General features: G+C 45.5%; 1 protein-coding gene across 2 annotated transcripts in view; it reads left to right on the top strand.

Moving 5' to 3' along the window:
- Positions 1–14,429, top strand: part of Fam20b (FAM20B glycosaminoglycan xylosylkinase) — a 37,764-nt gene extending 23,335 nt beyond the window's left edge. Inside the window, exons 5-8 of one of the 2 annotated variants that reach the window (XM_031385818.1) lie at positions 2,960–3,131; positions 5,012–5,203; positions 6,305–6,364; positions 10,230–14,429. In XM_031385818.1, the coding sequence (XP_031241678.1) occupies positions 2,960–3,131; positions 5,012–5,203; positions 6,305–6,364; positions 10,230–10,461 (656 nt within the window). In that variant the 3' untranslated portion in view covers positions 10,462–14,429. The remainder of the gene's footprint in view (positions 1–2,959; positions 3,132–5,011; positions 5,204–6,304; positions 6,365–10,229) is intronic. The other variant, XM_031385812.1, reaches the window with a different exon arrangement.
- Positions 14,430–14,463: the final 34 nt, after the last annotated feature.

Here is a 14,463-nt window from a genome sequence, read left to right as displayed (position 1 = left end):
TCAACTACAGCACAGTATGCACTGCTCAGGACCTAATCAACTACAGCACAGTATGCACTGCTCAGAGCCTAAGCAACTACAGCACAGTATGCACTGCTCAGGACCTAAGCAACTACAGCACACCTACAAACACAAGGCTGTTACCTCTCTTTCTCTTTCTTTTCTTTTTGTTGTTGTGTTGTGTTGTGTTGTTTTGTTTTTGAGATAGGATATTTCTATGTCGCTCTGGCTGTTCTGGAACTAGAGCTGTAGACCAGGCTGGCCTCTAACTTATAGATCCACATGTGTCTGGCTCCCAAGTGCTAGGTTTAAAGGTGTGTGCCACTACTGCACAGCAACCTTAAGATTTTTAAAAATTCTTTTTTAAAAAGGTTTTATTTATTTATTTTATATATATGATGAGTACACTGTAGCTGTCTTCAGACACATCAGAAGAGGGCATTGGAACACATTACAGATGGTTGTTAGCCACCATGTGGTTGCTGGGAATTGAATTCAGGAAGAGCGGTCAATGCTCTTTTTTTTTTTTTTTTTTTAAGATTGATTTATTTATCTAAGTACACTGTAGTTGTCTTCAGCTACACCAGAAGAGAGTGACAGATCCCATTACAGATGGTTGTGAGCCATCATGGGTTAGTGGGATTTTAACTCAGGACCTTCAGAAGAGCAGTCAATGCTCTTAACTGCTGAGCCATTTCTCCAGCTCCACTGAGCCATCTATCCAGCCCAAGATTTTTTAAAAATAATTTTGACCAATTTGAAAGTAACACATATAGAATGCTTAAGATTACAAAAATAAAAAGATAATAAATTAAACTTGATTACATTAGAAATACTAACTTTTGTTTTGTTTTGTTTATTTGTTTTTTCGAGACAGTGTTTCTCTGTGTAGCCCTGGCTGTCCTGGTACTCACTCTGTACCCCAGGCTGGCCTCGAACTCTGAAGCCCACCTGCCTCTGCCTCCCAAGTGCTGGGGTTAAAGGCATGCGCCACCACTACCTGGCAGAAATACAAACATTTTAAGAGTAAAAACAGACTAGACTATTTTAAAGGCCATAGGAAAATTTAAAGAACTATTAAAATGCGAGGAACAAAGGAGCTGTTTATTTGTTTGTTTGGATGGTTGTTTTTTGTTTTTGCTTTTGTTTTTGTTTTTGTCTTGCAATAGACCTCTCTATATAGCCCTGGCTGTCTTGGTATCCCTATGTAGACCAAGCTGGTTTTAAACTCACAGAAGATCCTCTGTTTACCCCAAGTGCTGTGATCAAATGTGTGTGCTACCAGGACTGGAGAGATGGCTCAGCAGTTAAGAGCACTGACTGCTCTTCCAGAGGTCCTGAATTCAATTCCCGGCAACCACATTGGCAGTTCAATACCATCTATAAAGGGATCTGAAGCCCTTTTCTGGCATGCAGGTGTATCCACAGACAGAGAACTCATACATTTAAACAAGGGGAGAGGCACTGCCTTGCTGAGAGAGACTTCCTATCCCAATGCAAAAGGCCTCACTCAGCCTCTCAGCCTGGGATGCTATGTACATTTAGTGGTGGTTTTTATAGACAAGTACTCTGCAACTATATTAATATCTAATTACTTCCATACTCCTACCCTACCCCACCAAGGATGGGGATTGACTCTAGAGCCTCATGCATGATAAGCAAAAGCTCTACCACTGGGCATCACGTCTCAGGCAGAACTCTATAAATACTCCATTCCTTATCAAACTTTAATCCCCAGTTTTAGCACATTGATCCATTTGTGTTTGAGTCAGCTATTATGATAGTTGTGAAATGATGGTTTATAATTCTGTTATTGCTTTATAAACTTCTTGGTAGGCATTCTGTTTAGATGAGAACTCTCGTCACATGCATTTCTTTATTCATATCATGATGAACTCATTACTTCAGTTTCTATAATTTCTTACTATTATTTTTCATGTTTATATTCTAACTCTACAGACATGACCAGTGGGAACCCGGTAAGCAGCTCCATTTTAGAATGTCTCACTGTGCTCCAAGCACTTCATTAGAGCTGGCAGTGTCGGTATGGCCCAGGCTCACCAGGACCTTCCCTGACTCAGCCCTGGAGGCAGCTCTTATCCAAGGAGCCCTCTTTTTTCTTTTCTAATGTAGTGTTAAAATGGTCTTTAGGAAATGATAAGTGAAGCTATACCTTGTATAAGCTTCTATTCCAGCTCTTTGGAAGGTTGAAGCAGGAGGATTCTAAGTTCAAAGCCAGCCTTAAAAAGTAAACAGAGGTCTGGACATATGGCACAGGGAATACCCGCCTTGCGTGTGTGAGCCCTATCACCACGAGAAGAAAGAGGACGAAGGACGGGCTGACTGGTGTTCGAATAAGCCTGGATCTCAGTGTTTCTAGGTTCTCTTGAAGGGCAGGGTAGGAAATACATGTGTATATAAACAGTATCTCTGGGTATGTGCTGAAACCAGAATCTCTGATTCTAGTTCACAGCAGGATTTTCTTCTGACTGTCTTTCTGTATTAACTTCCTTTGCCATCAGTGAGAAAACTAGTCCGTAACCCTCAGTCTGTTCACTTACTGCTCCTGCCTCCCCCAGTGTGACCAAACTAAGTCTACGTGTGCACTCCTGCCTCTGGGTACTTTGGCCACAACCTCAGCTCTGATAAAGGACGGGAAGACGTTGCTTTCCTTTAATTATTGTGAGCTGAGAGCAAGACTGGGTGATAGTTGACTTCTGGGAGAAGGGCTGGGTGTAAGGGAGGCACAGGAAGATTTGCTTTCTAGTAGATAGCCTTCCATTCATTGGGGATTTTTTTTTTACACTGTTTTTATCACCTACATAGGAAACAACATCTGTGAAATGGACTAACATCAGGATTCTAATTTTCATGGTGCCTTTTTATTTAGTTGTTTGAGGGAAAATTTGGATTCTTAATTTTCTTTCTTAAGTATATCCCGTTCATTTCTGCTCTGCAGGGAACAATACTTGTTTCTATGGGAAGTGCTACTACTGCCGGGAAACTGAGCCAGCATGTGCTGATGGTGACATGATGGAGGGGTCCATCACACTTTGGCTTCCAGATGTGTGGCCTCTGCAGAAACATCGACATCCCTGGGGCAGGACCTACCGAGAAGGCAAATTAGCCAGGTAAGTGCTCCTGTGAGCCATGGTTTAAGTGTTTGCTGTGCCAAGCCAGCTGTCTTTCCTCAATAGGAGCCAGCCATCTGTCCAAGAGTTAAAAGACTTGTGGATTAGGGGCAGACCTGCTGGGTAGGGCCCTGTTTTCAGCAGTGCTGGTGTGTCAGCTGTCTTTCTATCAGTAAAGAGAGGAGAGATTAAGCTGGGACAGTAGTGGTGGACACCTTTAACCCCAGCACTCAGGTGATAGAAGCACACAGATCTCTGAGTTTGAGGCCAACCTGGTTTACAGAGTAAGTTCCAGGACAGCTACATATACACAGAGAAACCCTGTCTTGAAAAACCAAAAAAGGGGAGAGATTAATTTTGGCCACATTACTTTGGGCTTATAGTGGCACCGTGCACACGTCACTGCAGAAGCTTGTGTTGGCAAGGCCTGCTTATCTTGTTGCTGCCAGAAAGCAAAGGCAGAGGGAAAGGACCAGGAGCAAAGTGGTAGGCAGGGACTCCCTGGAATACCCCAGGAGCACACTGGTAGGCAGGGACTCCCTGGAATACCCCAGGAGCAAAGTGGTAGGCAGGGACTCCCTGGAATACCCCAGGAGCACACTGGTAGGCAGGGACTCCCTGGAATACCCCAGGAGCACACTGGTAGGCAGGGACTCCCTGGAATACCCCAGGAGCACACTGGTAGGCTCCTGGTGTCTCAGACTCGTGGGGTGTCCGTTGCAGCTTCAGCTTTATTCTCACAGCTCTGCGCGTCACACTTGTGGGCTGCTGGCAGGAACCCTGTCTGTACCCTCAAGACCCTTGTGGAGTCTCAGTGGAAGTGGCTCCACAATGTGCATTATGTATGGCTGCTTCATTCACATCATGCGCATGGTGCCAAGGTCCAGGCCTTGGACCACCTTGGCCTCTTCAGTGTGCTGATGGTTGGACATACAAGTTTAGCCTGGGATGGGCTAGATCTTGAGAATTCTCAAGGTATCCTAATATAAAGCACTTGGGTCTTTTCCTGGCACTAGTCTCTTCAGCAGCTGTACCCCTCCTGGCTTAAACCTTATGTGTGCTTCTTTCCTGGTTCAACCACAAGTGTTTCAGATCTTTTTGCTCTGCATTTTGCTTCCACTTCTCACAGAAAATCTGGTTAAAAGCAGTCAGTAATCCCCATTCTGCTGCCTTAAATTACCTCTACCTTAGAAGCCAGTCCACAAAGTCTCAGGATATGTACAAAACATAGACAGAGTCTATGTAACATCATTAGCCTCTTGTCTGTTTCCCAATGGAGTCCCTGTCCCCATCCCAAACCTGTCAGCATAGCTTTTGCTCTCTGTTCCTGCCAGCCTCTGATCTCCATCATATCCTCCCAGCAATCTGCGCTTCCAGCACACACTACTTTCCTCAGCTTGCTTCTCTAAACTCTTCTAGTTTTGCAAAACCAAACCCAAAGGCCCTTGAACCTCACTGTCAGGGATGGTCACTGCAGTCATAGCAGCTTTCTGCATAGCTTTCTGTCTCTAACAAAATACCTAATATTTTAAATGGAGAAAGATTCTTTAGCTGAGAGTTTCTGAAGTTTCAGCCCAGCTTGGTCTGCTTGGTTGTTTTTGGGATTTGTGGTAAGACAATATCAAGGCAGCACATGTATGCTGTGGAGGGAAGTTACTCTCCTCTTGGAGGCTAGGAAGCAAACAGTGAGAGGGAAGGCCAAGGCAACCATGTCCACCTACGGTTGCTCCCAACAACTCATCTTCCGGCCGCAAGGCCCCACCTCCTAACATCGTAGTCTGGCAACCAAACTGTTGACACATGGCTCTTGCTCTTAGGAGCTAAACTGTAGTCAGGTGTGGCTGGCACTCAGTGACCCTTACGATGCTCCTTGCCTCCAGGTGGGAATATGATGAGAGCTACTGTGATGCTGTGAAGAAAACGTCCCCCTATGACTCAGGCCCTCGCCTCCTGGACATCATTGACACGGCTGTCTTTGATTACTTGATTGGCAATGCTGACCGCCATCACTATGAAAGCTTTCAAGATGATGAAGGCGCTAGTATGCTTATTCTTCTTGATAATGCCAAAAGGTACAGAGCAGCAAAACTGGCCTTTGCCGGGTGAGAGGGGCATTCTCTGGGAACCTGTGCTAGCCAGCTTTCAGTCACCAACACTGACATAAATCAACCAGTAGCAATGAAATGCTTATTTCAGCTCATGGTTTCAGAAGCGGGCTGGCTTTATTGCTCTTGGGCCTGTGATGAAGCAGAATCATCGTGGCTGGGAACACATTGAGAGCAAAGCTGCTGGGCCCATGGCATCTGGGAAGAGAGGCTAGGTCCCAACATCCCCATCAGGAATGCGTGCCAGTGCTCTAACTTCTTTCTGCTGGCCCCCACCTCCGGAAGGCTCCTTCACCTCAGTAGTGCTTCAGGCTGGCCTCTAGTGCCTTAGCAGATAAGCCTGGGGCTGGGTGGGGAGACTTGGGATCAAACTATCCTGGATCTAACCTCCCAAGCCTCACTTCTTAAAGCCTTGCGTTGGAAACTAAGTAGCCACAAGCTCTGTGAGCAGCAGTCCGAGGATATCAGCTGCTGTCATGGCACTGTCCTTGGGGCATAGTGATTCTTCAGTCATTGAAGAGAGTTCCAGAAAGAGGAGACAGTAACCAGATTCCCAGAGCGGACATTCCTTTCCTAATAGAATACCATTTTTATGTTGTCCTGGCCTCTGAAAACTCTGGGCAGCTTTCTGGTTTGAAGCTGCCAGCAGGCTTGCTTGCTGGCATAAGGTTTTAGTGATTCTGGAAGTAATAGCCACCTGCCTCTTGGGGACTCTAGCAGGATTTCTTTCCAGACCTTTAGAAAGCTTTGCAGGTTTAGGATCTGTGCCTTCCCCTGTGCACTGAGAACTCACGGTGTGGCCCCACAGGTGTGCTCCAGCGTCCTGCAACATCTTGGCAGGAAAGGGTCCTTGTTAAAGGAGTTTATCTGCTGTGTGATACTTTAGGCTGTTAATGATCCTGTGTCTGATTAGTCATGCCTAACTTATTTTTAATTTAAATGATTTGAGCTGTTGGAGCATGAAATTATCTAGGCTCACAGTTGGTTTTTTATAGATTATGCTCTTGCTTTGATGCTGAGAAGGGAACTAGCACTTGCACCTAAGTCCTGTCTTAATTTAATTTTCAGCTTTGGGAACCCCGCGCTGGATGAGAGAAGCATTCTCGCCCCTGTCTATCAGTGTTGCATGTAAGTTATACACAGTGTGTCTGCCTGCATTTCCTCCTTCGGGTTCAGCACCCGGGCTTCCCCGTTGCATTTCCTGCTTCTGCAGCCCAGAGGCCCTGTGAACCCTGACAGGGCTGAGGAAAACACAGATGCAGGCCACCCAAAACTCAGAATTCATTTTGCATCAGTAAGTTTGTGGTATCTATAGTAATATGTGTTTGTTTAGCTTATTATCTCTACCACCTACTAAAAGCCGTCTAGCTGTGCTTTAACAAACCCAGCACCTAGGAGACAAAAGCAGATAGCTCTCTGTGAGTTTGAGGCCACCCTGATCTACATAGTGAGTTCTGGGACGGCCAGGACTACATAGTGAGACAGTCTCAAAAAAAAAAAAAGATTTTATTTTTTTAATCTGTTAATCTGTATTCTCCATTGCCACATCAGGTTTACCTTGGGGTTTCAATTGAATGTTTTAGCTTGAAATTATCTAAACCAAAAATATTTTAAGTATTTAGTAACTGATTTAAATATATTAGAGAATAAAGGAATTGAGAATAAGTCAACAAAATGAACCAAAACCCAGTCCTAGGAGCTCCTGCTTCAGGCCCTACTCCTGGGCTGATTTTGAAGTTCACACATCAACAGTCAGCAAAATTTATGTCATTTGGCTACAGAAAGCAGTCTGGGGACATTCTAGTGCTGGTTAGCCCAGAAACAGGACACCTGTGACCATGCCTCCTTTCTTTCTGTCCTCTCCCGTCCTTCACCCCCTTTGTTTGTTTGTTTGTTTGTTTTTCCAGTGCTGGGACTAACTTCAGGGCCTTGTGCCTCCTAGGCAAGTGCTTTATTGCTAAACTATACTCTAACCGCCCCCCCATACACACACACTTCTGTTGTCTGTGTGCATGTGTAGGCTAGAGGACAGTCTTGAGTGTCATCCTCAGGAACTGACCATCTCTCTTCCCTTTTTAAGACAAAGTCTTTCATTGCCCAGAACTCACTAGGTGGGCTAGGCTGGCTAGCCATTAAGTCCCAGGGATTCCTCTGTCTCTACCTCCTTGACCCTGGGATTACAAGTGTATACCACTATGCCCACATTCTTTTTACATGAATTGTGTGGCTCAAAATCAAGCAAGTTGTGTTTGCAGGGCAAACCCTTTACTGACTATCTCTCCAGCGCACCCATATCCATTCATCCTTTTTTCTTCCTTTCCTTCCTTTCCTTCCTCTCCTTTCCTAGCTCTTCTCCTGACCCCTTCCTTCCTTTCTTCCTTCCTTCCTTCCTTCTCTCCCTTCTCCCCTTCCTTCCCTCCCTTCCTTCCCTCCTTCTTTTCTCCCCTCACCCCCTCTCTGTCTGTCTGTCTGTATTTCATAGGCTCTCACTATATAGCCTAGGTTGACTTCAGCATCCCAGCATTCTTCCCTTAGTCTCCCAAGTACTGGGCTTCCATGTCTGCGCTGTGGCACTCAGCTTTCTCAGTAGGAAGCGGGTTCTTCAGAAGGTAGTATGTATTTACCTGGTTAGCCCTAATTCTCCTTACTGATCCTGGAAAACTGAGAGCTGGTGGGATACAGATGGTCAGCACCTGGTGTTGTGACCTGCAGAGGAAAGGATGACCCTGGAGCACCGCTGGGCCACCTGCAGGAAAGGCTGAGTCAGAGTGGGCAGATGGATACCAGTCCCTGTGTCCAAACAGTAACCAGAGTGCTGTAACCTCAGCACTTGGGAGGAGGTGGTAGGAAGAAGAGGAGCTCAGTGTCATTCTGGGCTAGATAGCAAATTCCTAGTCATCCTGGACTACCCAAGACCATGTCTGGAAAAGGGACCTCAGAGAAGTTACCAGCAGATGAACCTGTGGCTTCATGGGCTTGCATCTTCTAAGAATATGGCTGGGACAGAGCTGACCACTGGTCTACCTACCCTGCAGTAGCCAGAGGTGTGAGAGAGCGCCTTCCTGGTACACTGTGCCTCTCCTGAGAAGGCTTATGAGGAGACATTCTTGAAGGAACTCTGTCCATTTTGGAGAAGCATATACTGAAGAGTGAAGTTGGTGCTGAGTCAATCAAGTGACAGCCCTGTTACACTGGAGCTCTGGTGCTCTGGCATTCATAGTACCATTCAGAATAAGAAAACTGCTGTCCATCATGCGTAGCCCATCTCTTCTGTGCTTTACACAATTAATCATCCTTACTTTAAGTAGCTGTAAAACTTCTCACAAAAGTCAGATGCTTCTGCCTGCCCAGTGACCTCTAGAACATCTATATCCTGCCCAGTTCTCCCTGTTATACCAACTGAGAGGTGTGGACTTCTCTGAGACAATACTTCTTCGGTTGGTCATTTAGTCTGCTTTATTCTGCTATAACAGAAAGTCACAAATGGAGACATTTCCCTTACATTAATTTATTATAAGTGATTGTATGTTTGTATGCATTGTGAAGTGTGGATTTATGTGCCACAGGACATGATTGGAGTCAGAGGACAACTTAGTCACTTGGCTCTCTCTCTCCACCTTTACATGGCTCCAGGATCAAACTGCAGTCACCAGGCTTATGGGACAACTGACTTTCCTGTTAAGCCATCTTACCAAATACGGAACAGAAATTGATTCGCTCATAGCTCTAGAAGCTGAGAGGCTCCAGATCGGAACACTGGCATCCTGAAAGCTGTCTTACTATGTTCCCACATGGCAGGAGACAGAAGAGCAGAGGGCAGCAGCAGCTCCACTGAGCCCTTGTCAGCTGGTCACTTTAGAGCCCCAGCTCTTAATACTGTTACATGGCAACTGAATTCCTACATGAGTTCTATCAGGGATAAATACCGAGCCCATAGCAAGTGGTTAGTGAAGTAACTTAGGAAAATAGAGAATCTCTTTAAGAATTTTAAAGTGTGTGTGTGTGTGTGTGTGTGTGTGTGTGTGTGTGTGTGTGTGTGTGTGCGCGCGCGCGCGCCTGCCTGCCTGTCTTTGGGACTCTGTGCTCCTGAATGCAGTGCTTACAGAAGCCAGAAGAAGGCATTCAGAGTGAGTTTTGAGAACTGAACTCAGGTCCTCTCCAAGACCAACAAATGCTCTTCTGTGCTGAGCCATCTCGTCCCAGAGAAAGGAGTTTTTGTTTTGTTTTGATTGGTTGGTTGGTTTTTGTTGTTGTTTCTTTCTTTCTTTTGGTTGGGGGGGGTTGTTGGTGGTGGAGTTTTGGGACAAGGTTTCTCTGTATAGTCCTGTCTGACCTGGAACTTGCTCAGTAGTCAAAGATCTGACTGCCTCTGCCCCCCAAGTGCTGGGATTAAAGGTGTGCACTATCATTTGCTCAGCAAAAAGTAGATATTCTTTAAGTAACTGTTTGTCTTTTAATAATGGTAGAATTTTTAAAATTTAGAACCATTTGAGTAATGAAGTTAGAGTCATCCCCTGAGTATCTAAGGATAAGAGCATAGTGTGCCTCACTCTAACCCTAGGGTCTCAGTGCTCTGTAGTCTCCCCAGCACAGGGAGTGAAAGATTTTCTCTGACTTCCTTAGCTTTGAAGTAATATCAAGGACTTGTCCCTGTGCCACTCACTTTCAAACCTTTTTAATGGCTGCATGCTATTCCTGAGAATTTAGCCATAATTTGAAGTATCTCTCAGTTGTTAGACATTTAGATTGGTTCAGTTTTTCTCTTACTGTTAGGAATATGTATAAGTTTTCATGTATACCTCTAATCATACCCCCCATCCCACCCCCACCCCGCGAATTACACCATGGCAGTATGGCTTGCTTCTAATACAGAGGCAAGTCTGAAATACAGGTGATCCAAAGAGACAAACAGAAACCTTTTCTACCATGAAAGCTTCAAGCTGAATTAAATATTAAGATGTTATGTAATTTCTTTTAAAACTTTTTCTTCCAGCATTCGGGTTTCAACCTGGAATAGACTGAATTATCTAAAGAATGGAGTACTAAAGTCTGCCTTAAAATCTGCCATGGCCCATGACCCCATCTCCCCTGTGCTCTCCGATCCACACTTGGACACTGTGGAGCAGCGGCTTCTCAATGTCTTGGCCACCATCAAGCAGTGCACTGACCAGTTTGGGACGGACACTGTGCTGGTGGAAGACAGGATGCCACTCTCCCACTTGTAACTCTCAACACAAAACAAGTGGAACTGATTTTTACAAAGATAGAGAAACAGCACAATCAATTCCAAATGGCATGCGATGGCCTGCAAGCGGCCACGGCGGGCGCTGGTGGCAGAAGGCGGAGGCCCTGGGAGCGGCTCTGAGACTCACCTGGCAAGCGGCCGGCAGCAGCTCTGCTCAGTCTTCATTCCCACACCAGAGGGCGGGCGGGCGGGTGTGACACTAAGGAAGTGGTTCCAGAGTGTGTGTGGGGCGAACCTTGCTGCCCTTTCCCTACACCCATGGATTCTCTGAAAACACTTTGCAGTCCCTTGTGTCTTTGAAAAACAAAACCCAGAACGAGTCAGGGTGAAAAACATCCTGCCTCTCCAGAGTGGCATCAGATAAAACAGCGGTCTGCTCCAGGAGGCGTGTCCAAGGCAGACTGGGAGGGGAGGGTCTGCCCCAAGGGGCGTGTCCAAGGCAGACTGGGAGGGGAGGGTCTGCCCCAGGGGGCGTGTCCAAGGCAGACTGGGAGAGGGAGGGCAGGAAGGGCTTGGGATGCTAAGGTATTGGGTGGCATGGATTTGACAGCTCAGGGAAGAGAGAGGGGAAATCACTCTATAGAACCAGGAAGGTAATTGACTTCCCCTCTGTTTAGATAGGTCCAGAGCAAACATAGAGGATACTATTATAACCCAAGCATGATCCTCTATGGACTAACTTACCCCATATAGGCTACCCAAAGTAGTAAAACAAACTGAAACTGTACTCTCTGCCCCACCCCCACCCCCTATTTTTTTTCTTTTTCTCTCAATGGCATTGCTTATTTTGAGGTAGACCATAGACTCTTACTCTAGCCTGTGCTGATCTGGAACTTACTGTATAGCCCAGTCTCGCTTTGAACAGGCCTCAGCCTTCCACATGCAAGGATTATAGGTATGAACCAACATGCCCAGCTCTCTGTTTAAAGTGAACGTATACCCTGTGAGGTAAATGGCCTGTAAAGATGCTGTTCCTAGGAGATTGGTGGCCCTGGCTGTGTCTTATGAGAAAGTGTCATGGTGGCTGGACTAAGCTTGTGATGTGTGCCCGGCAGGTAACGGAGAAAGATTTGAAGCCTCTAAGCCTTGGACTGAGGAGACCGCCACAAAGACTCTTAGTATTTTGGTTCATATCAAATCCAAATTCCATCTCATTTGGAGTTCTGAACCTGTGGTGTATAGAATTCTTCCATCTCTGTGTCAGGGTCAGGGTTAGTTTTGTGTTCTGGCAAGTCACTTGAGAGCTGCCAGATAGTTAGGGAATGGGTCTGGGACAGTAGCTGTACCCAGGCTGTGTGCTCCCTCTACATCTTGTCCAGTTAAGCCTTTCAGCATTGTGTTTGACATTTAGTGCCAGCCACACAGCCTGGCTAGAGGCAACTTCCTTTTGAGTGTATACCCCTAGTTTCTCACATTAAAGTCTAGTAGCCTGTAACCACTTTTAGATGGCATGACATTAGGAAAGTTTCAAGTGTACTGAAACTTTGAGGTAGATTAAGGAATACACTGCATATTTCTTTTTTTAAATTCAGGGTATTGAGTTTCAGGAAACAAATATTGGCAAAAAACACTAAAATAGTGTTAACAAAAGGAGATATTGAGCCAGGCAGTAGTGACACACACCTTTAATCCTGGCATTTGGAAGGCAGAGGCAGGCAGATCTCTGTGAGTTCAAGGCCAGCCTGGTCTACAGGACCAGGACCAGGTCTAGGACCAAACCCCCAAAACAAAGCAAAAACAAAAGGAGGTATTAAGTCCAGTTTCCAGGCTACTTGCTGTATACACCAGGAAACTTCACAGTTGAACTCTGAGATTAGGGTGGTTATTAGTACTTTGTGCTGGGAGCCAGCAGAGCTGGGAAACGGCAGTGAGCCCTCCCTTGAGTGCTGCCTAAGCTGTGGCTCCGCATTCCGTGGAACACATAGGTGAAGTGAGTAGGAACTGTTCGCAGGCAAGCAGCCTCACTTGCAATGTTGAAGACATAAGATTCTTCTAGGGAGAAGAACAGGCAGGAAGGCTGCTTTGAGTTAGAGAAAAGTCCTCTCAGGCTTCGTTTCCACACTCACGGCATTAGAAGGAGCTCAGAGCCACAGTAGACAGAGTTGAGTCAGGGTGTCACAACAATTAGAGTCTAAGTATGTGTTCTAACTCGGAATTGGATTAACGGTCTATTTGGGTGAATAAGGGTGGGGCAGCCATATGCTTCCAGCCCCAAATTTATAGACAAAGTTCCATTGGGGAAAAAAAAATACGTATTTGTAACTCCAGCCTCTTTTTGGGTTATTTACTAGATCAGACTGTTATAATCAAGGCACTGGCGGGATTTTGGTCAGCTCTAAATTAGCTTTACTAACTGAACATCCTCATAGATGCATGCATTTAATACAAAACCAAGAAATCCAAGTCCATTGCTATCTCCTCCTTTCCTTCCACTTCTTTTCTTTATAGTTAATGCAAACTTTATTTATAAAAGACTCTTAAGTTAGTTGTCTCATGCCGTGCATTCATACAGAATACAGTGTCCCTTCAGGGCTACAGAAGAGCTCACAGCTCAAAAGGAACTATTAAAAGTATCTAATGGCTGAAAGCTAGGAAAAATTAGGACAATTTTACAAATGAGCCATTAAAACAAAGCCAAAAAAAGGACATGGAAACTACTCTGAGCTGAGGGAGCAGCTGTTTAGAAGTCTGCACACTAAGCTAACCCACAGTCAGTCTTCTAGAAGCAGACCATGTGCAGACGAGCCACCACTGCTCTTCCCCATCTGCAGTCTGATACATACAATCAGTTTGTGTACAATGAGCAGTGGCCGCTTCACACTATAGAACTTGTAGATTAGTAAACTAAAGCTGCAGAATGCTGAAGGATTCGGCAGCTTCGTTTGCAACTGCTCTTTATTCTCTTCAGCCTCTTTCAAGTCATCACTGTTAGTTGTGGAGGCGGAGAAGGTCACGGTTCCTGCAGAGTAGGTCTGGTTTCCTTCCACTTCTTAAATATGTGTATTCTGAAGTTGAAATGGGAGAGATTTGAATATGGAATTTTCATTCTCAAACTGTTCCTTAATCTAAGGCTGCAGTGTACTTTGGGAAAAGCCATGAATAATTCACCCTTAAAACAACAGGCTCTGATTTGCTGCAGATGTTGGTATTTTTTAAGGTACTGTTTGTACTGAGGGTTACAATGTCAGACTACATTTTTAGAAGAAAATAGAGAAATTCAGGTATGTTCATTACAGATTACTCAGCAAAGTGGACCCCGGCAGTTCTTAGTTTCCCCCAGTGCTAGAGACAGCATTGGGGTCCAAAGAAACTTAGGTTTTCTTTAGAACTCTCACGCTTTGTCTTCTCCTCCCCTGCTTCCTGTGCCTCAGCCTCCCTTCCCTCCCTCGCCCTGGTCGCTGGTTATCTTGTGACTATAACACCTGCTGTTAGCTCAGGGTTTCAGGAGAGGAGGTGGAGGGTCAACGTGGCCGTGTATGTATGCTACCAAGGAAAATGTTCTTACTTTGACACAAGGAAATACTGAGTGGCTGGCGCTGGGAAAGGACTTGGCTAGGAAGGGTTAGAATGTGCATCAAGCATTTGCTAAGAAGCCTGCTAAGCCAGGTGACCTGACTGTGAACGTGCTCTCTGGGGGAGGCTGGCTCTTCTCCCCTTATTTCTGTAGTCTGGATGGTGAGTGGGGGCTGGACACTGTACTGTCACAGGTTTTTAGGACCTAAGGTGATTCTCATAAGCTCTTGGGGAAGCTGGGAGTAACTTACTGGGAAGCTAATTTATTTGTCTGAAGGGCAGTGTGGGCATCACCACCCTCTTGTTTGATCTGCCTAGGATTTCCTCTTGGAGCTGTTGTGCAAATAGAGGTTGTACTCGGTAAGATACCAAACAATTTCTAATGTGTTCTATGGGTTTCAATTCTGAAAAAAAAAATAAAAAGATTTTAATATATATTGTATCATGTTTTCTGGTTACCCCCCCCCCC

The sequence above is a fragment of the Mastomys coucha genome, unplaced genomic scaffold, assembly GCF_008632895.1.
Source record: "Mastomys coucha isolate ucsf_1 unplaced genomic scaffold, UCSF_Mcou_1 pScaffold1, whole genome shotgun sequence".
NCBI classification, from domain to species: Eukaryota; Metazoa; Chordata; class Mammalia; order Rodentia; family Muridae; genus Mastomys; species Mastomys coucha.
Note: the sequence above shows the minus strand (reverse complement) of the source record. Positions and strands in the feature narration are given on the sequence as shown.